Source organism: Halictus rubicundus, chromosome 2 (assembly GCF_050948215.1).
Source record: "Halictus rubicundus isolate RS-2024b chromosome 2, iyHalRubi1_principal, whole genome shotgun sequence".
Classification (NCBI taxonomy): domain Eukaryota; kingdom Metazoa; phylum Arthropoda; class Insecta; order Hymenoptera; family Halictidae; genus Halictus; species Halictus rubicundus.
In genome coordinates, this window is record NC_135150.1 from 9,308,277 (window position 1) to 9,332,665 (window position 24,389).

Consider the following 24,389-nt stretch of genomic DNA (forward strand, 5'->3'; position numbering starts at 1 on the left):
GTGCCACGAGAGCAGTGGATGGAACTTAAGAGGGCCGGCAGGCATTCGGCCTTGACTGTCACGCGATGTTACGCTGTGCCTTTTTCCTAGACATTTTACGTCTTAAATAAGTAAGTAATCGATTAAAAATACATACCACCGCGTTTGTACATGTCTTTGCTACGTCTGTACAGAGCCTTTTTTTCGATACGAACACTAAATCTCTCGAAATTAAGAGAATCTCTCTGCGGTAGCCATCTTGTGACGTCATACTTGCTTCAGAAAGCGAGTTTTCTGCCGAATATTACAAATTACTCCACGATGAGGTAGAAATTTTAGGAAACACTTTTTTAGACTTTTTTAGACTTTTTAGACTTTTAGACTTTTTTAGACTTTTAGGAAACACAAGTGACCACTTTTAAACTGCTCATTGCAATATTGAAGCGTTAATTTGTCAAGATTTTGACCTTTGCAAGTTCATATACGTATATTGCAGAGAGATTCTCTTAACTTCGAGAGATTTAGTGTTCGTATCGAAAAAAGGCTCTGGATAGACGTAGCAAAGACATGTACAAACACGGTGGTATGCATTTTAAATTGATTACTTACTTATTTAAGACGTGAAATGGCTAGAAAAAAGGCACAGCGTAACATAGCGTGACAGTTAAGGCCAAATGCCTGTCGGCCCTCTTAACATTGTTCCATTTTATGAAATCGAACGCATACTTGAAATAAAGCTGGAGTTTTCTTCTTCTACTACATCGAGGTTCGATAAAATCGAAGACCAATGAAATACAGCAAAAATAAAATGGATATTAACCTTCCCGCCTGGGCCTGGGTCCACTTTGACCCAGAGTGTCAAAATCGTTATTTAATTTCTCAGTTTCTGGCGATTAAATTAAATAAACAGATATCACATTAGGAACACGAGACAAACAAACATGTCTGCAAGAAGTATCTCGAAAAATATGTTTAAAAAACTTCGTAAATAGAGCAGTGAATAGGTAAGAATGGTCCGCCGTCCGAGGGTTAAGTTTTTATTGGGACACTTAGTTTATTGGGTTTTGCACAACGGTATTCGTTGCAAATGCAAAATACGCTTAAAATTTGGAAATTGCATTAAGACACGAATAATGTACATTATTATACATAGTGACTCCTGTTAATATTCGGACACTTTTTAAGAGGGAATAACTCTTTTAGAATTGAACCAAACGACTCGAGTTGCGTAGAAGGATTTATGATACTAGATGCCTTGTAAAAGAATTTTGAAGAACTTACAATTGGTCGAATGGAATTTTCGATTTCGATTAAACGTTCAGGTGTATAACTGACATGTATCCACAAAACGCATCTTTTAGAGGTTCGATACAGGCTCGGACAGAAAGTTTGTAAAAAGCAATCTTTAGTACCTATTTTCTCCGTGATTCCGACCAGTTGCAATTTTCTCAAAATTCCTTGTACACGTTATCTAGTAAATTAATGATTTTAACTTCTTAAAAACTCAAATCATTTAGTCCAATATCGAAAAAGCTATTCTTTTGTAAAGAGTGTCAGAATATTAATGGCTGTTATTGTACATACTAGATAAAACTAATGCAATTGACTCACAACAACCAAAATAAATTTTTTCCATTTCAGTTCTCATGAAGTTGATTTATGAAAATATACGTATATATCTTTTATTGATATCCATAATATAGTCTTCCGATGAGAAAAGACCATACTTTGACTTTTTTTTTAATTCACATTTTCATAACATTTTGTGTTGGCCAATTTGTTGCGTATTACATTTAATTGTTTTGGAATATAAATTACATTTTGTACAGTCTAATGCAGGAAGATCGATGCTATATACATACAAATTAATTTCACTGCGTATACCTTGATCTGTCGCGCCTGTGTATATTTACAATTAATTACTATTTAAAACCTGCTTACCTGACTCTTTAAAACTTTTCAATTCTTTTGAATTCATGAGCAGTTAGGGGTTGTTATGCATGGAGGTCAGTTTAATAATAAATTTATATTAAAGAATAGTAAATTTTGATATTGTCTCCCTAGAAGATGTCGGAAAACGGACATCATTTTTAAGAATAAATCTGGATTAGTTAACATTTAGGAAAGGTATTGACCTTGAAAATTCAATTTTGATAAGAGAAATAAGTTATTTGATCACATATAGTTACATAGTGGATTACAAAATATTAGGACGTTGCTATAGATGTGATTTCTGTTTGGTATTTTTATTAGAAGCTCAATTTTCAATTATCAATTTTCAAGTCGTCTCTGATGACCAGAATGGTCGATGTGATTTAAAACACAAACATGGATAGATAAATAAAACTTAAAAAATAATTGTCTTAAAAGAAGTGCCACTTAATGTCAATTTATTAATACTGAAAATAACTATATTACGCTACAAGGTGAAAGCTTCGTTATCAAGTAACTAACAACTAATGCCGGTCGCGTTTAGGAATAGAATAGGAATCATTTTTTATGCTAAAAATTCGCATACAACGTGTTAATAATTTGTTTGAAGTGTTCCTTGCTTAAACGTTTGTGTCGGGTGGCAAAATGTATACTTCAATTTATACGCTACAACGAACGAGGTTCGAGAATAATTAGTTCACTTCTACACACGTCATTGTATATTGTAACAGAACATAATGAAATTGCTTTTTGTTTGTTGCTTGCTTATTCGAAATATAGGACATAAATGTTACATCTATAATTGTGTCCAAACATTATGTGATCCATTGAATAATGATATAGACCTGTGACTACAACCTGTTTTTCGAAAGAGGAAATTTAACCTACACTGTTGGTCATAATAACTGTCTACCTCGATATAATCATCCTAAAATACTGAAACATGCGTGGTCCAAGCTGCTGTGGGTGACTATTATAATTCTTGGAATATTTCAAGTTTTTCATTTCAACAAATACATTGTCATTCGCAATACAGCAAATTGTGCAAGCTGTATTAAATGTTTATAAACTATTAAGTTTCTATCGAATAATTACCATCAAAATTTTCATTCTTAGAAAACAATTACTATTAGATTTTTTATTATTATTAAATTTTTTTTATAATAACTTACTCGAACCTTTTTCAGACCCACGTGAACCCTTCTTTCCTCACCTAAACAAATTGTAAATCTTCAATATCAGAACGCAATAAGATTGTTTGAAAGTAAACAAATGAGTGTTGGTACACAAATCTTATTGGAATAATTAATTTAATTTACGATGAATATTTGTGCCATAACAGACGTAATTAGTTCTAAGCCTCCGCACATATTTTTTTCATTTTATTTTTATTACTCTTATTATTAGACGATTGCAAATTCTCACTCGATTTGAAAATGAAACACAAGTGATTACACTTTAAAATAACAGTTTTATTAATCGGTTATACATACAATAATCAACACCATTTCTGACAATTGCTTCCGACCGTTTTACAAGCAGGTTTTGGTAGAGAATTGCAGATAGCATAAACAAAAGCAAAAATAGAAAGGAGATTGTGTGTAGTCTATATTATGTCATCTACGAGGCTGTATGGTATCGACTCATAGTGTTGTAGTAAGTTCTTACTTTCTACGTAGCGTTCTATGCAATTAACTCTCGTAGCCTAACTTCACCAAGCTTTTCCCTCGAAAATTGTTCATCTGCTGCATTCAGCTTCTTCGGAACTTTACCTCCTCTTGCTGAATAGAACTGATTGATGCAAAGAAAACTTTATATCGCATTGCAATTTTAAAGTTCCATTCAATTAATCCGGGAGCAGATATATAAAAATATGTAACCAATCTGCAAGTATGGGATAAAGTTTGCATCACTTAAACACTTTTTTGTGGAAACGTCAAAATTGCTTTTTATTCTTTAGGTAAAATAATAATGTATTAGGGGTCAAAATTACTTGTTTTTATTTATTTCTTCCAGTAATTTACTGCTTCGTAAAAATTTTTCCATAATTTCTAAGTAATTTTATGAGTTAAAATGTTTCTGTAGATCACGATAAAAAATAGAATCTCGATTTTCTGAAAGTAATAATAAAATAATGTTTCCTCTGTCGTTTCTTTCTGACTAAATGCAAAATACTTTCTTGCGATGTAAGAGCATCGAAAACAGAAGCATATCAATGTATACAAGCGTTACATGTTTTTATATACAAGCGAAGATATTGTTACGGCCATGTAACAATATGAAGAAGGGAAAAGAAGAATGAAAAAATTACAAGTTTACCTACGTTCCGTAGGGGTCAAAATGACTCATCTCGGTATATGTAGATATACTACATCAAATTTTACAGTAAAAACACAAGAGGAAAAGACAACTGCTTTACAGAATTAATTTTTTACATATTTTAGAAAATTTAAGAGAACAAAATGTACTGAAAATGATTAATGATTATAAGAAATACCAAACGAGTCATTTTGACCCCCCTTGGTTGTTCCAGTGTTAAAACGCATTTCAATTCTGTAGAAATGACCATTGAAAAATGTGTTAATTATTTTTTTATTTTAAAGTACAACTATTTTAGAAACATTATCAACTGCGTGAGAATAATTTCACAAGCATCTGCTTAGAGATTCGAGTCTGTTAACCTAATAGGTACACTCAAAGTACAAATAATGGAAACTCGAATCCAATACTATTCTGAAAAGATGGAAAGTTTTATCTTACTCCATTTTTATGTTTTGTTATTCGACCTGAAGGATACTTTCTACATTATCTACTACTTTGTTCAAATTGGGTGCGTTTCGAAAGAATTTTTGAGTTTCACAAAGCAGCCCTTTTTTTTTGGTGGGCACCCAAGACAAAGATTTTTCAAAATGATGTAAGTCGGTAATCGCAGAAGTGGGCATTTTCATAAACACATCCGTGAAATTTATTTACGGCCTCACAGGGATTTATTCAAATTTCCTTAATAATGTTCAGATATCAATTTTACTAATTTTACTGACAACGTGTAATCAAACTGTTTTCGTATATTTGCATATTTCTTAATAACAACTGTTAACATTCGAAAGGTAATAAACACAAGAATAACTAAAAGCTTTCGTTGGAAACTACGTTATACATAAAAGGAAAATTTTATGCTAGGAAAATATAATTAAACGTATCTAGCTAGAGGAAATAGCATCGTCGAATGAAATAATTTTTCTATCAGATTATAATTGCAAAAACTGATTTACGCATTTGTCTTGGAAATCTACTATAATAGCCATACATCATTGTTTTACAATATTTGCTTTAAAGAAACGTGGTAGTACTGTGTCATTGAATGCATCGGTATAGTACGTCGCCATCAAACGAAAATTAATCTATGATTAATCTACGATTCTATTTCTTTTACTCTTAATATTGGAACGATTGGGAGGGAAGTACAGATTGAGAATACATCGACACTTTTCATGACTGTACTTTAATTAATTCGGTTCGACAATGTTTTCATTATTTTTCGGAAGTCATTGTAGCTAGTTTCTGCGTTACAAGGTCGCACTCGAACCGCTCGGTAGCGATAAATGTTCTGTTCGAACGAAGTCATCCTTTTCCGGAACTGTAGAATTTCTGAAACAAAGACACGCAATAATTTAATGCGGATGCATTCATAAGCAGAACAGTTTAGGGATACTTCGCTGTCAGCTCGCATTTTAAAAACACGAAAGATCGAGGAAGAATTCATCTTTAAGAATGTCTCTTTGTAGCCCTGTTTTTCGAAAAGAAACTGAAGATTGTACGCGGTAGTCACAGTTTATCATCCCATTTCAAGCGTCTGTAATAGCAATTATGCGCGTCAGGGCTCTCGAAAAAACAGACCTCGTAAATAGTGCATAAATCGTCTCACACCTTATTCTCGTCGCTGTTCACGGCCTCTCGTTGTTCGTGGACGCGGTGGTCGATTCTCGATCTTCGCCGGTTCCGCTGGCCTCCTCCGTTTGCGGCCTCTCGTCCGCGTTCGCGTGGCACAGCTTCCGGTGCTTGTGCACGAAGTAGTAGCTAGGGAACTTGCAGCCGCAGATCTTGCAGGGATAGTACTGGACGTTCAGGTCCAGTAGCCTGACTTCTCTTCGGTTCCTTTGAACCTCCTGCCTCTGGCCGGTGCTGACAGCGGACTCGTTCAACCTGGTCGGCAGCAAGTGCCTCTTGGTGTGTTTCCGATAGCAGTATTGCGACTTAAAGGTGTGCCTGCAGTATCCGCAGGTGTAGCTTCCCTCGGTGTTGCCCGCGTCGTTGTCGATCGCTACGGCGATCGGGTCGCAGCCGTTTCCGGCCGGTCCTCCGTTCTCGTCGTTCTCTCTGGACGCGTTCTCCGCTTCGAAGCACCTTTGCAACCTCGCTTGCGACACAGTGCTGGACCCGCAGGTCGCCGCGGAGGAGTAATTCTCGTTCAGAACGCGGTGAAACTTGATCGGGCCATCACAGCACGCCACGTCGTACACGACCGACAGAACTCCGCTCGAGGACTCGTTCACGTTCCCGGAACTCGATCCGCCGCGCTTCTTCTTCGACGATTTGTTGCCTCGATCCGTGTCCGTGGAGCTTGTTTCGTTTGTTCTCTCGCGATTGCGAGCCACGCCTCCTTCGTCGACAGACAACAACGGCGAACCGACGCGTCTTTGCCCGGTCTTCGTGTTCGACTGCTTGTCGCCGCGTTCCTCCTTGCTCTGTCGCTGATCCGACGACTCCGACGACGACTTCTTGCTTCGATTTGACGGTATCGAGGATTGGGACTCCGAAGACGGCGCCGGCGACACCGATCGAGACGGCGACACTGGCCTCGTCGCGGTGGAACAAGCGAACGCTGTAAACGCCGCTGCCGCCGCGAATGATCTCGCCACGTTTTCCGGGGACTTCTGTCTGCTCTCTCTCGACGGACCTCGGTTCCTGTCGAGTTGGAACGGCGACGGCTTCGGCGAGGGCACGTCGCTGTTGGAAACAAATTTTCGGACGTGATAGTATCGTCTTTCAATCCCCCAAAGTCCAGCGCGCACTTGGCAATTTTGCAATTCACTTTCCCGTTTTGTTTTTCATCGTTATCGCGCATCCGCTTCGACGATTTTTAGTCGGACGAAACTTGTCTCTTTAGCTTTGCCGGTACAAAAGTGCCAAGCGCGCGCTCGACGAAAAATGGCGAACAAAATGAAATCCTGTATCTTAAGGTGTTGATTAATTTTGGCTATCTGAACGAGTAATCGGTGCAACGTCATTGCAATTATGTACAAAGTTCATCCACTGTCTCCATTTTCACTTAACAAAACGTACTGGCAAAGGTCTTGGCGGGTTAATAAGAAACTTCTCCGAATGTTATGCTAGACAATTGCACATTGGAAACACGCGCGGTATCTGAGAGAGTATTACGCAGAAAACACGTACCCTTCAATACTGAAGATATTAGGATACTTGTCAAAGGAGAAACAGAGTCGAGAATTCACTACCGGGTCGCAAGTAAACACGAATTTTAACTTTACATTTGAACTCGTCAAGCTACGAGCATAGGAAACAAGGTTTACATCACTTCGGCATCCATCTAAATTTTGTTTACCAAGCGCTTACGGCTTAATAGAAATATTACGGAAATTTTTCTTTGGAAATCGTTGGCACCAACGGTAAAGGTATAACAGGCACAATCCGTAACAAGCGCCACAGTTTCTTAAAATAGGTATCCTAATATCCATAGGCGTGGGTTTTTCACATTGCCTGGGATCGACCAACACTACGTTATTCCTGAAACGGTATCAAATATTTCCGATCCCCGATGCGATTTTCGTTACAGTTCATTCTAAATCACTGTTCTCTGAGGATACTTTTACACGGTTCTTTGAATCCAGATATTCTCGAGTTGGCCGCGATAAGAACAAATGAACCATGGATTTTCCCGTCCCCTCCAGTTTTGACGAACTTGTGGCATAGCGAAGGGAAATCACATGACGCTAACGCGGGTCCAGTGGGGCAGAATGGCCGATGAAATAGGTTCGAACCTATAACGCGTTTCCTGGCAGGCGGAAGTTGGTACCACAGAAACGTTGAGTGGTACCGTCGACTGCATCAGCACCGACGGTTGCAGTCGTGGCAGATGCGACAATCCGATGGATGCAGGAGCCGGCGGCGGCGCGGTCGGCGGGTAAAGCGGTGTCGTCGGCCAGCACATGCTCGGCTCGATCATCAACCTGCTCGGGATCGGTCTGAGGATGTTCCCGGTGCCGGGCGTCGATGTCGACATCGACATGGACGTCGAGGTAAGGGTCGAGGTCGGTGCCACCGGCACCGGGACCGGAACCGGAACCGGTATCGGTGTCGGTAGAGGCGGCGGAGCCCGGAGCCGCAGCAACGCTGCTCGACACTGCTCCAGGGCGCCAGGCATGTGCAACAAATGCGTGGCCAACAGCACGCTGTAAACGTTGTCCAGTGTCACTTCCAGCCGGCCCGTGTACATGTAGTTCAACAGGGGCGCGAACGCTTCTCCGCCTGTAAGTTACCATTCGACGGACCGATACTCTTTCGACTCGTTACCTCCGCAACCCTCGCCCGCCACGCGCTGCCTGGGTCCACCAACAGCCCTACGTTCTATCCCACTACTATATCCTATCGGTAAAAGCGTCGTTCTAATCTCGCGAATACTTTGTTGTTTGTTTGAAATTTCCTTCGGCGAAGAAATCAATCGACTGTGTTTGCGTTAGTTCCACTTCAAAGTGCGTGAACAGGTTAGATGATTACGACCATTATGCTTCTACTTTTCATTGAACGGAAAGGCGGTCTGTTGCTATTTCGTATTTATTCAACCATTTAGTAAAGTACTTTTGTGAAGACACTTGTAGGATATTCTTGTGCCATTCTGCAGAGAAAACACTTTTTTCCAGATCGCTTCTTTTTCGTCGGTGGCCATATTCCGGGGATTTTGGTAGAGACTAATAGGAAGTTTGTCTCGATTCTAGAAATTTGTGGAAACAGTCCTTTCTGTTTCCGTAATCGCGTATAGGTTTACGATGTTAGAAACTATGTTTTTGTAGAATACCGAATTCTCACTCTGATGCAATACATTTATGTACGTAATTTTACACCAGCATCTGCATCAACAATTTGAGGTACAATACAAAAGTTAATGCGTAGGTGAAACAAGTAGTGGCCAAAGTAGACCCAGGCATCGTTGACTGGACGTAACGCAGTTGCCGTAAAACGTCCGCTCTCCTCCGAGGATTAAACGGCACTGTTTACGCTCTCCGAACGGGACAAGTAGCCAAAGAGAGAAAAGTCGAATTAACCCTGCCGCTATTAACGGCAACTGGATACGCGAATGTGTCAATGTTCGAGTGTTAGTTAAAATAAAGTCGAAACAAAGAAATGATTGGAAGTAGGAAGGACTAGTCCGAGAAGTCGTCTACTGATCCTATACGTTTTTTGTTTCAAAGTTTTGCTACTAGAAAGGCAGTCCTTTCACTTCAAATTAGAACACAAAATTCTCAATCTATGAACAGCAATTGAAGTGGAGTAATTTGGTGACTTCATCCGATAGCTCGTAAATAGGCTGCGGATTTTATGCATTTATGGCAGTAACGAGTATGTAAAACATGAAATAATAAATCGGCATATTATCATCGACTTATTAAAATTATTAATGGAAGAAATAAATTTTTATTTGGTTCCAGTACCTTGCAACTGACGCACAAAATTTTTATTTTGCATGAAGATCCGCAGTCTACTCATAAAATTCGTGAGTTTGTCAAGTTGCTCTTCGAGTCAAACAGCCCCCGTAGCCCGTTACTATTTGTATCCGTTTCGGAACAGTTATTTCGGCAAAAATACTACGATTGGATCAGGACTATCGAAACGAGAAGCGATCCGATCGTGCAGAGACCTCTCGGCAGCGATCTAATCTGCCGCGGGACACGTGCCCGTCGTAGCGGCAGGGTTGAAGTCGGGTGCTCGATTATTTACCAATAGAGGAGACCGAGACCGAGGTAACCGGTCGCGGCGACTGGCCCGAAAGATTAGTGGTCGCGACCGTGATAGCTGTTGCTGGCAGGTTGCTACAAGAGCCAACGGTCGCGTTAGCACTCGCGTTCGGCGACGCGGTAGCATTGCTCAGCAGAGCCTTCAGATAGCCGCTGTGAGCAGCCAAGACTCCCTTGTGAGCGACGAACTGGTGTTCCCCTTCGTTTCCCACTCGAACCACAGTGTCGGGTGGCGACAGAGTCTCTTGAAGCCTGGAATAACTGTCCCCGGCGACACTGTCACCGAACCAGGCTCTGTACAGGCTGTACATTCTCGAGGCGGGTTCCACGACTCGATTAACTCGAATACCGCCTCGAAGACTCGGCTGTTCGACGACCGATCGGAAACGGTCGAGTCATAGTCACACGGAAGACGACGGATGTTCACAGAAAGATCACGAGACGAACATGTATTCTAGAGTGTTTGTTCTCTTTCGGCTGGTCCTGGTAGAGACGATCCGAACGGTAATGTCGCGGTCGATCGATCGATCGTCGACGCGGTTCGTTTACGCGACCCGGATGAACGGATGATAGTGTCCCGTCGAGGAGAAGAGACGAGAGCAGCCGGCGAGCAGCGTGTACCGCCGCGATCGAGCGTGATTTGAACGCCCGGAGTCGGCCGCGGATTTCATCCACTGCCGCCGCCGCCACCGCCGCTTCCGCCGCCGCCGCCGCCACCACCACCGCGATGTCGCGGCCGAGCTTGTAGATTCGCTTGCTTTTTCAAGTGGTTCGGTTCTACCACCCTTCGCTCTTCCTCCTCCAGACGGCGCGTATCAACCAGTCCCTGTGCAGCGCGCCCCAAACCCCCAACGCCAGAGAACCGCCCCCGACGAGTACAGATTGGTTGTACCAGCTCAATTACGGCAGGGCCGCACGTGCGCCTGATGCTCATGTGTTTGCAATCCGTGTGCGGGATTCTCCCCCGTTGCTCTCTATCTTCGCCTTTCTTCCTCTTCCTGTTTCTCTCTCTCTCTCTCTCTCCCTCTTCTTTCTCCTGTCCCCACCCTATTCTCTATTTGGCTGTATATCTTTCCATCTTTGTTTTCTCTGGAATCTCTTCCTTTTTTCGGTCCATCGATGGGAGCGAATCGACGCGGTTTTCTTTTTGCGCTGTTCGATCCTCGAGCGAAATTGTGAAGAAAAATGCAAATGAGACGACAGGTTCGATAAGGGCGCGAGGTCGTCGCAAAGAAGTAAATCGCTTTAAACGTTCACTTTTAATAACTGTGAAATTCGAGGAGGCACGCTGCTTTGAAATGCGGCCGCCGCGACGCTGTCGGTTCCTCATGGCATGGCTGTTGGTATCCGGCGATGCGGCTTTTTATTCAGATTTTCGATATACAGTGATATCATAGTTCGCAGAAAAAGGTAATGCAGAATGGGATTTACCAGCTGTGAATGTAAATTGATTATTACTAGACTGCTGATTTTATGAATTTGTGACACAAAAGGGGAGGCGTAATTTGAAACAGTAAAAAGATCAGAAGAATTTAAAAATACTCTTACATTATTTTCAACGTATTAAACATATTAAGAAGGAAAATATATTTTTATTTCACTCCAGTTTATTGCAATTCAGGTAGAATATTTTTATTTCGCATAAAGGTCCGTAGTCTAATTATTATAAACGCAACAGGGAGAATTGCTTACTACATCTTTTATAGTTTCGCTGCTGTCGTAAGAAATGCAACATTATTGAAGTATCAGTAACTTGTTAACGGAAACCAGCGGTTACAATACTCTTATAAATATTCCACGAATAAAACTGAAAGTGAAAGTGTGGTAATGTTCCAGAGACGTTACTCCGATGAAAAAATGTTCAAATATGACTTTATTCGAACCATTATCAACCCTACAAAATGTTTTATTAATTTATATTAGACTGTAATCAATTAATTTGTTAGAGAAAATGGTTTACCTCAAGTAACTGAACGAACACTTTATTAGAGACAACGTGTTACAATAATCCAGTTACTATTATTGGCTCAGTATTAAATGTAAAGTAAATAATTTACAAATACAAGCTCATTGATTAATATCGACAGAAATGAGCACACATTTTTATGTATTGCTGACAAGCACAACAGAAGTGCCATTCTTTTTATTTGGCGTAACAGTGGCTGTGATCACATCTTTCTAATCTTTGTTTATTAGCACTTAGAAATACAAAGACTATGTTACATATAGTTAAATACCAAGCTCAAGTGTCATCGAGAAACTTAATATCAATAATCCATCTAAAAATTTGATAACACTCATCAACTCTGTTAATATTTTTCCTTTTCTTCTACTTGTAGTTAACGCTTACTATATGTAAGTACAGACGCATTTAACGGATTTGTTTTGCTTTCCAAATTAATACTCATATCATAATAATAGCAGATCACGTAAAATAGTTTATATAATTAATTTCCTTGTGAGTATATAATATTATTACCAAATGAATAGCGATTTATTATTTACATTTTAATAACAAATGTTTGCTTGTGCTTATCGTTGTTGGTGCAGAATTGTCTTGAATGCGCATATTTATTGATTTATATGAGAAGAGAGTTACATGTTTGCCGAGAAAAATGATTATCAATACAGAATATATCAAATGACATTGTTATAGCAGACGCCATTACTATTATCTGGTAGTATTTGGATACTGGACCGTTTACGATCTATTATGTTGTGTTATTGGTTTAATCCGTCCTCTAGTGTGTTGGAGAAGTGTTATTGGTTAGGTGATGGTTAGCGGAAGTTGGGTTTGGGTGATGGCAACTATTCCCCAGTTAGAATTTACATCACTGATTCGATGTACACTGACGAAGCGACGAAGTATAATGAAGTTTTCTGGTTTTGAAATGTAATATCTGAAACTTTTTTTATTTTTCAAAAAAAAAAAAAAAAAAAAAAGAAAGGAAAAGAAGAGACATTACTTGTCGATGAAACGCACATCGTGATGCTCATTCTTGTGAAACCATTGATTATTCAAATGATCAGAAATGTTGCAATTTATATTTTTATTCCTATTTATTATTCATTCAGTCACCTGCAACTTAGGTAATTTGTAGTTTTTCTTAAAAAAAAAAAAATTTATAGGACATTTTTGGGGCTATGACGGTCAAAATTCAACGAAACAATTTTTTCAGTTTGACCTATACTCAATTCTTATCGCCGTTTTATGAAGCATTAACGTTTGCAAATTGTAAATTATCCGCCACATGCACAGCAAATATGTTTTTCATGTTGTGAGTCCAATAATTTGATCACCCACTGTAAAATATAAGTAAATGTTGCAAACGACGTGCGGTATACTGCGCGACGAGAAAGGTAACTGTACTTTCAACAAACTGTAAGAAACGTTTCTCTTCTCAAAAAACATAATATTTTGTCTTAATGAAAATCGTGATCGACGCCAGCTGATTCGGGTGGGGGAAGATATCTACTCCTCCCTTTGCATCGACGCGGCTGGTCGTCCTGTTTTCCGATGAGAGAATTGCTCCACGAGAAAAAGCACGAAAGGAAAGCTCTCGACTATTGTTGATTCAATTACTCCTGTGGACGTTCGCGATACACCGTACACTTTTTTGTTTAAATCGCGTATCGCCACGTTCGTTCGATTCGCCATCACGGTAAGGTTGTTCCGGCAATATTCGGTATCGGCGACTTGCGCGTGTTATAGACCCCATCGCCCCCTTGCAAATTGTTAGACGCGTTCAATTTTCACGGTAGTCGCGCTGCGTCGACGATTTTAATCGTGGATCACGAGCATCCGGCGAAAATAAACAATTATACTGGGGGACCGTGGCGAATTATTTATGAGGCGAGATATGAGAAGTCGTAACATTGCATTAAGTCAGGATTTGTTCAGTGTGCAGGTGTCACATAATTGATGGCATACACTTTGAGCAATCCTGCAAGGCTAATAAAATTGAGAAAATTTAACATTCTTTTTCGCATATAAAGATAGTGTAAAGGAAAAAGTTTTTTTAGGGAACATTGAATAACATTTCAGCTTTATCTTCATATTTTTCAAGCTATCAACGTTTTGCTGTGCATGGAGTTAGATAATATTATAGAACTCCACCATCTTGTAATTTTATGTAATAAGAAAAATATGAAAATAAAGCTAAAATGTTGGTTAACGTTTCCTAAAAAAAGGTTTTTTTAACAGTATCTGTATATACAAAAAAAAAAAACTGTTAGATTTATGTCAGATACCAGTGTCCCCTCTTTGTACCCCCTTAAATAAGAATAACTGTTTCGTAAATAGAGCAAAGGACTTCAGTTTTTCTGCCCAGCTAGATGGATTAGTTCACTCGGTAATGTGTAACCAAAATGTCGGGAAAATTGCGTTTAGTCTAAATTACGAAAAGAAATAGTAAATGTTGCTGGTTACAAATTTTTTGTTTGGACTTGTAACTCGTTGCACGAAAATGGAACTGAAATTTCAAGCAAGGCCCGAGGTTTTTGCAATGAACGCTGTGACCAATCAATCGCATAAGTTCAAATAAGTGCAAAAAGTTCAAAATCTTAACCTTTACCTTTTCTTTAAAAATTCTGAGCAACAGTAAAACATCTAAAAAAAGAAGCACAAGTCATTCGATCTAATTTCAAAAGAGTTTATTCACTAAAGGGCTTTCGCGTAATTTTCTCCCCGACTGTACGCGCTAAAAATTTCATCGAAGTTGGTCAATTGATTAAAAATTGTAAAAATCGTCGAACAATAGAATAAAACCGTAACAATAGGCAGAAAATCATGAAGAACTAATTTTCACCATTTTTAATCGTCAGTTTTTAAATAATGTACACCCAAAGAAATAAATTTGTTGAATAATTCCTCGTGGATACATCTTTATGATCTCAATAATCGTAAGTTAAACATATCAGAATCTGTCATTTCGACGGATCCCGTAAACCTACTGTTAAGCCTGATTATTAAGAAACTGCATTTTAAACGTTACGCTTCAATCGAGATCTATGACAGTTCATTTCGAAAGGTTTTTTAAATCTGACCTTTTTCGACAATTATAAACGATACATATATAATAAGTATTCCATCAGTAAGGACTCGGTTACTAAGTTTCGGCGGGTGCATCCGCTTATTGGTAAAGCTTTGTTTGTAACATACAGGGTGTCCCAAAAATGTTGTACTTCCTTGAAAGGGGTGATTCCTGAGATCATTTGAAGTCATTTGTTTCTGTGCGAAAATGTTCTCCGCGGCTTTGTTCAGGAGTTATTAACGGAAAACGCGAACCAATCAAGGCGTGGTAACGGCGGACCGATTGCGGCTCAGCCAATAGCAACACCACGCTCTGCGGGACTTGTCGTTGAATCTCAATCGGTCCGCTGTTGCCGCGCCTCGATTGGTCCGTGTTTTTCGTTAATAACTCATTAACAAAGCCGCGGAGATCATTCTCGCAAAGGAAAAAGTTACTTGAAATGACCTCAGGAATCACCCCATTCAAGGAAATACAACATTTCCGGGACACCCTGTATGATGAGAAATATAAACGTCTAAATGATTATTTTCGCGTGACCTATTCTATTCACGGTTCATTCTTCCTCCCCAATAGCAAAGAGCACTGGAGTGCAAACACGAGTCACTCGATTCTTTACGCGCGCAGTTGAGCGTTAAAACGAACGACATCAACGTGTATGTCTCCGGAATTGAGGGTTTAAGTGGCGGTATGCAGCTGTGATTACCTTTACAAATATTCCTACGTACAATTTGATATCACGTTACGCTTCTAATATCGCAGCAACAAGCGGGATAAAATAATTGATTTATTTCACATCCACAACTCATTATTACCATTAATCGTTGAACTAAAATTATAAAGAAAATTCGGATTATTCACAGGTTTCACATGGATCGTTTTATTTATTGATGTGTTGATGGTACAACCGTGGAGGGGATGATTCTACACGAGAAAATAAGTCGGAAATATGAAATGAATTTTTTACATTTGACGCTTTGTGTTCGAAAATTCAGCGAACACGCAGGCTATTGAACAAGAATCGTCTCGCGTATCTGATCATGACCTATTGATTCTACTTCGTACAAATGCTAGGCACCCAAACTTGATGGGTCTTCGACGTCGATTTTCTCGAAAACAAAGCCGCAAACGAAAACAATTTATTCCGTATTTTCGACTTATTTTCTCATGTAGAATCACCCTCTCCACGGTTGTGCCATCAATACTGGGACACCCTATATAGTTTGTACATTGCGAAACTTTTCTTTTCGCCTTTTCGTTTTTCTTTTCTTATCAGTGACCAAACTGATCACTGTCATCTATTCTCTTACCTAATTGATCCGATATTTTGAATAATTTGTTCAGATATTTTATTTTCATGTTAATATCATTTTTACAGTAGAAGGTTCTGTCTGTAATTCAATTAAAATTAAATAGTGAGGATTCATATAAGCATAATGCATCCCACAATTGTTACGTTTAGAAAAAACTCGAAAAATATACAAAATCCGTGAAAAATTGTCTTGTCAATGAAGTCTATGTTTTCGAAAAAATTGTTAAAGGCGCATTATGTTTTGAAATTAGCGAAAATATTTGTTACGAGAAGACAAAAATAATCACTAGTTAGTTTTTCATAAGAATAATATTCATACGGACAGAAATATTTAATGAAATTCAATTTAGTTTAAATTCTTTTAACAAAAGTACTCGAAATTTGCGGAGCATATCTAAAATGGTTTACATAACTTATGATCTATAATAAAGTTTTTTTCATTTCCATTAACCCTTTCGCATAATTTCGTATTGAATATTGGTCTACTGGATGTCCCATTTTAAACGCATGTCTTGAAAAATATGGAAGGTACAGGAAAAAATTATCAACGAAAGTTGTAAAATATTTATAAAAGAAACGGATCATGTTTGCGTTTACTTGTCTTTGCAATGCACTTGAGTAGACTCGCGAAAGTCAATTTAAAATTTTGCAACGAGAACCTCCGCTTCTTATTACATGGTGGTATAATGCAAACATTTCAAATATATTAAGAAATGTATCAACTGTCATGCAGATGCATTACATATCATAATACACACTGCAGAAAGATGGCTCGGTCAAATTTTCTGCATCATACGACACCAAAACTCTTTTTAAATTTCTGATTGTTAAATTCAGAAACATTTTATAAACATAAAGGATATTTGTTATATAAAGCTTTTCATTTTTCTGTCATAGTTTTGATTTAAATATATCTACAACAAAGTCGGATCATTATCACCACGATTATTATAAGTTCATTGAGAACAACCCTCGCTAAAGGTAGCAGTAGGTAATGTAAACGTAGAAGTCAAATAAATGTTAGCATAATTTGGCCGAGCATAATCAATTTCGTTAGAAATATTTTTTCATGCGTTTCATGTTTTTTAGAACGGTCAAGATTAAAATGGAACAGCCCATACTTTCAACATGAAACAGATTCACTGATGAATTCGCGAATACATGTGCACGCGTACGTGTGCGTGTAGAAACGTAATCGAATTCGCTCTCATACCGCATTATATCTCTAGACTCGATTCTTCGTAAAAAATTATTTAAAAGGTTAATCGCGACCTGCAGTTTTTAACGTTAACGGGTACGGACGCAAAATGTGACTGGTATAAGTTATTTTCTGGAACGGCACTAAATAATTCAATGCGGTAAAAAGCATTTCAAAGAATATATGTTATAAATTACAATCTTGCCCCGCATTATACAGAGTGTTCCAAAAATGTTGTACTTCCTTGCAAAAGGTGATTCCTGAAATCATTTACAATAACTTTCTCTTTTGCGAACATTGTCGCAAAGGAAAAAGTTACTTCAAATGACTTTGGAAGTCACCCCCTTCAAAGAAGTAAAACATTTTTGAGACACCCTGTATGCTTACGATAAGATTGACGGTTTGTTCTCTTCCTCAGTTTTCGGGTAATTGACACGACGTGCAATTTTCTATCATTATATAAATTTGAAAGAAAAAATGACATCAAAGTAAATATACGTTGAACAATAATAGTTTAACAATGTTTCGTGCAAAACCAGTCTGCGCTTACCTTACTTCACCTTAATTAAAAGATAAAATATGGGAAACTGGTCATTTGACCGGACGCGGTACGATTAACACTAGGTTTCCGGAACTCGTCAAACCGACGGTTTCTAATATTATCAATTTACGAATATTCAGGCTGTAAAGATGCGTTCATGAAGAATTATTCAACTAATTTATTTCTTTTATATTACAAAAAATGGCTAAAAATTTGAATATACAGATCCTCGTTATTTTTATAAAGTAATGTGAGATAGTCACATTTAGTGCTCCGTAAACATAGTGTTAATGTTAGAAATGTTTTGCATCGGACCCGTACACTGTTTGTCACGTTTTTTTCCGCGGTCCGATCTACCGTGCGCCCGTAGAGCGAGCGTAACCGAAATGGTAATTCGTGATTGTGTCGGCCGCCGAGAAAGTGTTGAAAAACCAACGAAAATATTTGACGGTGAGTACGGACGAGAGGGGCTCGTGTTCGCCTCGAAAAGGAAGGATCTTTTTGGGATGCGTCTTTTGCCGGCCCCCTTCGGCCTCTTTCTCCTTCTCTGCCTCCTGTTTCCTCTATCTTCCTGCCCTCTGATGTTTTTCATCAAATTAACTCGCGGTACGAGTACTCTTTCTCCGCGGTGTTTGCATAATATCGTTTATAATTCACGTTGCGCTGAATTCCACTTTATTCCGGCTGGTAGTCCGCGTAGAAGCGTGCGCGAGCAGAGAGCGCTCACTCGCTCACCCTCTTCGTTTTCTGACTCTTCGCCGTCCTGCTATCAATCGGATATCGTCGTGCTCTTTCTCTCTGCTCGTACAAGGTACCACGATAACGCCTCTCGGATTTTGAAGGTTAACAAAAAAAGAACGGCGAATGCAATTCAAAATTTTGTTACGCTTTTCTTCACACTTTTTTCTTTTTCGGCTGAATCTCGACCGAGCGTGGAATTGATACGGAAAGTTTTCTGCGTTGCGATCACATATTCGTTTGTTTTAATGAACGCTTCACTAACGAATGCACGTTGGATAACAACTGAAAATGGTAAAAATATATCCTATCGAAAGTACCATCACTACCACCCACTTCGACTGCTTCGACTCCCAGAAATTCGAGACGGAATTATTCGACCGGATTTGAAAATTAATTTTTTCGCTATTACAGAGATCTGGCAATACAGGCTGCACGGAGGTGAAACTAGGTTTTTTTGTTTAAGGCTTCGTTTTCGAGAAAATGAGTTTGAACGTCCGTTGAGTTCGCGTGCCCTAGTATCTACCGGAAGTAGAACCGGTAGACCATGAACAGACATACCAACCGATTTCCATGTAATAGCTAGACAGCGGATCGTTATGCCAAAATACAAATTTTTTACCTGAATTGCAACAAACTGGAACGAAATAGAAATTTATTTTCTTTCTTAATATGTTTAATCAGTTGAAAATAGTATAACAGTATTCTTCAATTCTTCTAATATTTTCACTGTTGAATTGTGACGTGTTTGGTCTGATTTTAGTCACGCAAAATGTGACGAATATGAAACGATAAAAGTTTCGTAGAAAAATAATTCAAAATAAAGAGGTTTCGCCATTGGATTAACATTGTCTTACCGATATATGTAATTTCGTACAGTGTCGCCAAATGAGGGGAGGGAGCACGAATTGAGGGGAAAAAGTTACTCTCTCTCTCTCTGCCAGTACCGGATTAGTCACGTGACCTTGTGATTCATGCACGACAGGGACGGAACGCGTCACGTGACTGGGCCGTGGCAGAAACGTGGGGGGGGGGGTGCGTCGTAGAAGGGGAAGTTAGAGCGGGGAGACAATTCTTAATGTGGTGACATTGATTCCGTGTCACCAGATCAAGACTTGTTCCCCCACTCCAATTTCCCCTTTTACCGTGCTATTCCCCAAGTTTCCGACGCGTTTCGTCTCTGTCGTGCATACTCCGGTACTGGCAGAAAGAGAGAGGCTAACTTTTTCCCCTCAATTTGTGGCCCCTCCTCTCATCTGGCGACACTGTGCATGATTCTGTATCATATTATAGTTCTCTTCGATCGAGCTTCAAAAAAATTTACTTCGCGGTGGAGCGGACAAATTTTGCACAAATATCGTGCACGACGCCTTGCAATATGTATATCGTGACTGTTTGTTTGTATCAGTATCATACATCTTAACCTTTTAATTTTTATTTCATTAAACACGAGAGAGAATCAAAAAGTGAACGAGAGAAACGCATTCGGTAGTACAAGTTAATTTTTTATTTATTGAATAAATAACATATTTCATTAATAACAATTGTACACTTTTCAAGATTGATAACGAAACGATATGATGTATTTATGACAAAAATGAGTACAGAACAGTGAAAATGTTAGGCGACTTTAAGAATACGATTACATTTTCCGTAACTTATTAAAATTATTAAGAAAATAAAAATAAATGTCTATGCAGCTCCTTTTCCTGGCAATCGATGCACAACATTTTTATTTCGCATAAAGATCCGCAGTCCATTGATAACAAGTGAAAGGTGATCATTATGTAGATGAATGCAACATTGGAAAGAAGTTTTAAAAAGTGCTGTCACTAAGTTTCTCATCGAGATATCTTTAATTTACAAACAATTCTAGAATAATGCAACTTACTGGTTGATTCGCCTTTATAAGTTACTTTGATTTCATTTATAAATGACTCGGTTGGCAGTTAAACTAAAGCCGCAGAATTTTGATATGACTGCTTTGAAGGGTATTTGCATTATTCATAAAGTAAATGTTCATTACAGGCTCGGATAATAATCTGTCTAATCTTTCCAGCTCTTTGACCGACGTGTGTACAAATCTTTTTAAAGGTAATTTTCCTTGCAATGCAATAACATATAATAGCACGTCCACGCTAGAAATCGTATTCCCGTGAACGCAGTCGAGTGTCTGATGACGTACGAACAACGGCAGTGTAAGTATTGACGGTGAATGTTGTGTCCGTAAAACGAGCGCACACGCCAGCAAGAATGAGTCGCCACCGATTCAGGATAGAACACGGCGATTACGCACATTTCCCTGGAGAACGAAGCTTCAAACCGGGAGTTAACAGACGCGGTCCCCTCTGTCCCTTCGTTTTTCCACCTCTGTTCCTTCCCCTACTCTTCCACAAACCTCCTCCCTCCCCCTTCATCACCCCTAAAGCGTTTGCATCGTGATCGAGACTGACGAACACCGTCGCGACCGTTTGCATGGTTATTATTGCCATTGTCCCCGGGATGCTTCGCTGTCTCACCCTAATTTTCATTATTTATGAAACGCGTTTTATCTCCGTTGGTCTCCTGCTGACTCCAAAGCCGTCAATTTTGCGGATCACTAGAAATTGTTTCAGATACGATTGAAATTATGCTCCTTTCCAATTATTGCTGCTGTTGAAGACCTTGGTGCGAATACTGGACAAGTCCGTTTTTTAGTGAAATTTTATTCGTTGAAGTTTTACATATTTTTATAGAGTGCGTCACGGATCTGGCGGTACAAACGGCGAGGGGGTGAAACCACATGACAAAATAAGTGAGAAAGAAAGAATAATATTTTTTTTGAAGGTTTTGTTTTCGACGAAATCGAGATTCGAGAAAATTCACCGGATACGCGTGCTATTAGATAGAAATCGGCTGGTGCATCTGATCATGGCTGACCGGATTTATTAGGTCGTTGTGTATGAAATGTCTGATACATTATATAGTGTTTTAACCCATTTTCGTCATTAGCGTATATATTCGTTCTATTTTTCGGTAAACAGTTAGTTTGTTGTTGTTATTATCAGTAATACGTATGTACGTAACAACGTGCACCAATTAGTCAAAGACAAAGTGTTTTTTTACTTTTTGAAATTTTTCTACCGCGGAATAATAAAAAAGATTCATAGGAACATTAATTTCCTTTTTTCTTTATGCAAAAAACACGGACCAATCAGAGCGTAGCTGCGGCGGACGGATTCCGGTTCGGCCAATGCCAACGCCACACTCAGCAGAAGATGCTGTAGCGGCGCTCTGATTGGTCCGCGTTTTTCGTTAATAACTCTTTGACGAAGCCGCGAAGAACATTTTCGCAAAGGAAAACGTTACTTTAAATGGTTTCAGGAATCGCTCTTTTGCAACGAAGTACAACATTTTTGGGACACCCTGTATATTAATATTCTTAAATCCTATATTTAACTGAGTATGACGGATTAATTCGTCATTCATGTTTACTATCATTTGTCGAGACCTTTTCATTTTCTTCTTAATTTAACAAACAGTTCTTTAACTTTGTTGTGTCATAATATCTCTATCAGTAAACTATACCGTATTTAAGTTGATCGAGGCAAAATTCTTGTCACACTTGTTAGTTGTACTCTACGTCACCCTAAATGTCCATGAACGAGGAGTCACTCAGTTAAAAGATTAACCTCCGGACGACGGATCATTCTTATAACTACACTGCGGATCTCAATGCAAAATAAAACTTCTCTGCCCCGATTGCAAGAAATAGAAGCCAAATAGAACATTTTTTCTTGTCTTAATATACTGACTTATGTTCGATCTCACTTGGTAAATAAATAATAGTCAGCAATGTGTCAGTCAGTTCTCTTCGCGTCTCGAGTGTTAATGCCATGTACTGTTTCTAAGCGATTATTTTCTTGTCAATTGCGAATGGATTTTTATAGTACAGGCATTTATTCGTTTCTACTAAAAAAAAAAAAAAAAACTTATATCTTTACCTCTTACTAATCATCGTATTTATTCGATATTCGATATTCCTTATATTGGACTAGGATGGGAATCTTGTAATTTTTTGGTATGGTTTGGTATATCAAAATTTTTCCATTACGTTCAGGGAACACCACTGTTGAGATGATTTCAGAATTTACACGGAGCAACTTGCAGCTCTGTAACCACGAGACAATTTTTTATTTTAGAAAGTCATTTCGTAAGAAGTAGATGAAAATTGTTTAACAAGTTGCAACTAGTAATAATTTCTATGCCAACTTTTGTTCAAATTAAATTCAAAATCAGTAAAAATCGTAACTTTCGTTAACATAATTTTTTAGTTATTTATTTCCGAGGGTATGTTCATGCGACATCAATTGTTTAAAATCACAATTTCTTGGATAGAAATGCCTTCTATAAGGGTAGCTTTGTAAGGACAGTTCCTCGCTCTAGAAAATAAGTAATACCCGAATTAGATTCTACGAGCCCAACAAACCCCTGAAACTGTTCTGTTTGTAATGAACAATGTGTAATTAACGGAGACATGAATTTTGTCCTGCGATTCTGTCTAACTTTTGCGGCGTTCGAAGATTCTCAGTTGCGAAATCGTAGCGCAATGGGTACGTGTGACAGCGGCGATCATCGTTTGAATCGTTGGAATTGAAATCGAGGGCAGAGCGGGGTTGGGGGTGGAAGGAAATAGCCCTTCGAGCTCGCAACGTATAATCGGGAGCAGAAGTGTACACATTGGAGAGGTCGGCATCGCTCTCGGTGGATCCCGGGGAGACGAAAGAACGCTCGCGGTTTAATGCTCCGAGCTCGGTCGAGACAAGCTGAGCAAACACTTTTCGCGATATTACCAGGATCCGAGCGGGCTTTCCGCGGCCTCTCTTCCACGCTCGCTCTCCTCCCTCTCCACCCATGTAATGAAATAAATACTCATCCGCTCGGAAATTCACTCGCTCTCTTTCTTTGCGTTTCATCGGCGCACACGATGCTTCCGTTTTTATTCTTCCCTGTTACCTTAATGGAGCCCGCCTCTACCCTCCGATATCCTAGGGTAATTACCAGGTGTGATATATAGCATTTCAATAACCGAATTCAATTCATCTAATCGCCAAATTGCATGACGATGTAACGATGTAACGATGTAACGTTACCTGATCGTACGCATCGCTGACCTACGTTAACGACGTACTCTCAATTTATTGTTGACGCAACGAAAAGCATGCACCCCCTTGTCTTTATAGGCCAGGCACGAGTAACAAGCTCTCTTTGTCCTGAGAATGCCCCGAGTTGCCTCGAGGGCCAACGCTTCAGAACAAATAACATCAAAGAAAGAAAAGACTGTCTGTCTTGCTCTTCCTTGTGGAGCACCATGGGTAGGCATAGGTTTGTTCCTCCCTATTTTGGTAGAGACAAGCTAGTGCTCTACAGAGTAATGAAGATTCAGTCTACTTCAGATAAAATATACATTCTAATCTAGTTCTGTATTAATTGACTGTACTCCCATTTTACGCGTTCCCTAACGAAAGCGATGCAGTAATGTTTCAATATATGTGGAAGAAATGTCCATGATGTTTGTGAAAAATTTATACCCACTGCACTTACAATGTCCTCGTGTACCCAATGAAGGACCCGGAATCTGGAACGCTGA

General features: G+C 39.1%; 2 protein-coding genes across 8 annotated transcripts in view; one reads left to right on the forward strand and one right to left on the reverse strand.

Moving 5' to 3' along the window:
- Nucleotides 1-24,389, forward strand: part of Smr (nuclear receptor corepressor smrter) — a 74,026-nt gene that overhangs the window by 25,415 nt on the left and 24,222 nt on the right. The gene's annotated exons all lie outside the window — the stretch shown is intronic.
- LOC143365169 (uncharacterized) lies at nucleotides 5,362-10,252 on the reverse strand. Its single transcript, XM_076805088.1, has 4 exons — nucleotides 9,925-10,252; nucleotides 7,971-8,457; nucleotides 5,839-6,918; nucleotides 5,362-5,559 (listed from the first exon to the last, which is right to left on the reverse strand). The coding sequence occupies exons 1-3, from the start codon at nucleotides 10,250-10,252 to the stop codon at nucleotides 5,856-5,858; spliced, it is 1,878 nt and encodes a 625-aa protein (XP_076661203.1). The 3' UTR covers nucleotides 5,362-5,559; nucleotides 5,839-5,855.

Coding starts and splice junctions, on each gene's coding strand:
- LOC143365169 (XM_076805088.1), bottom strand. CDS start 10,252: ATGTACAGCCTGTACAGAGCCTGGTTCGGTGACAGTGTCGCCGGGGAC. Junction 8,458..9,924: donor GGTCTCGGTCTCCTCTATTG/GTAAATAATCGA, acceptor GGTAACTTACAG/GCGGAGAAGCGTTCGCGCCC. Junction 6,919..7,970: donor TGCCAGGAAACGCGTTATAG/GTTCGAACCTAT, acceptor TGTTTCCAACAG/CGACGTGCCCTCGCCGAAGC.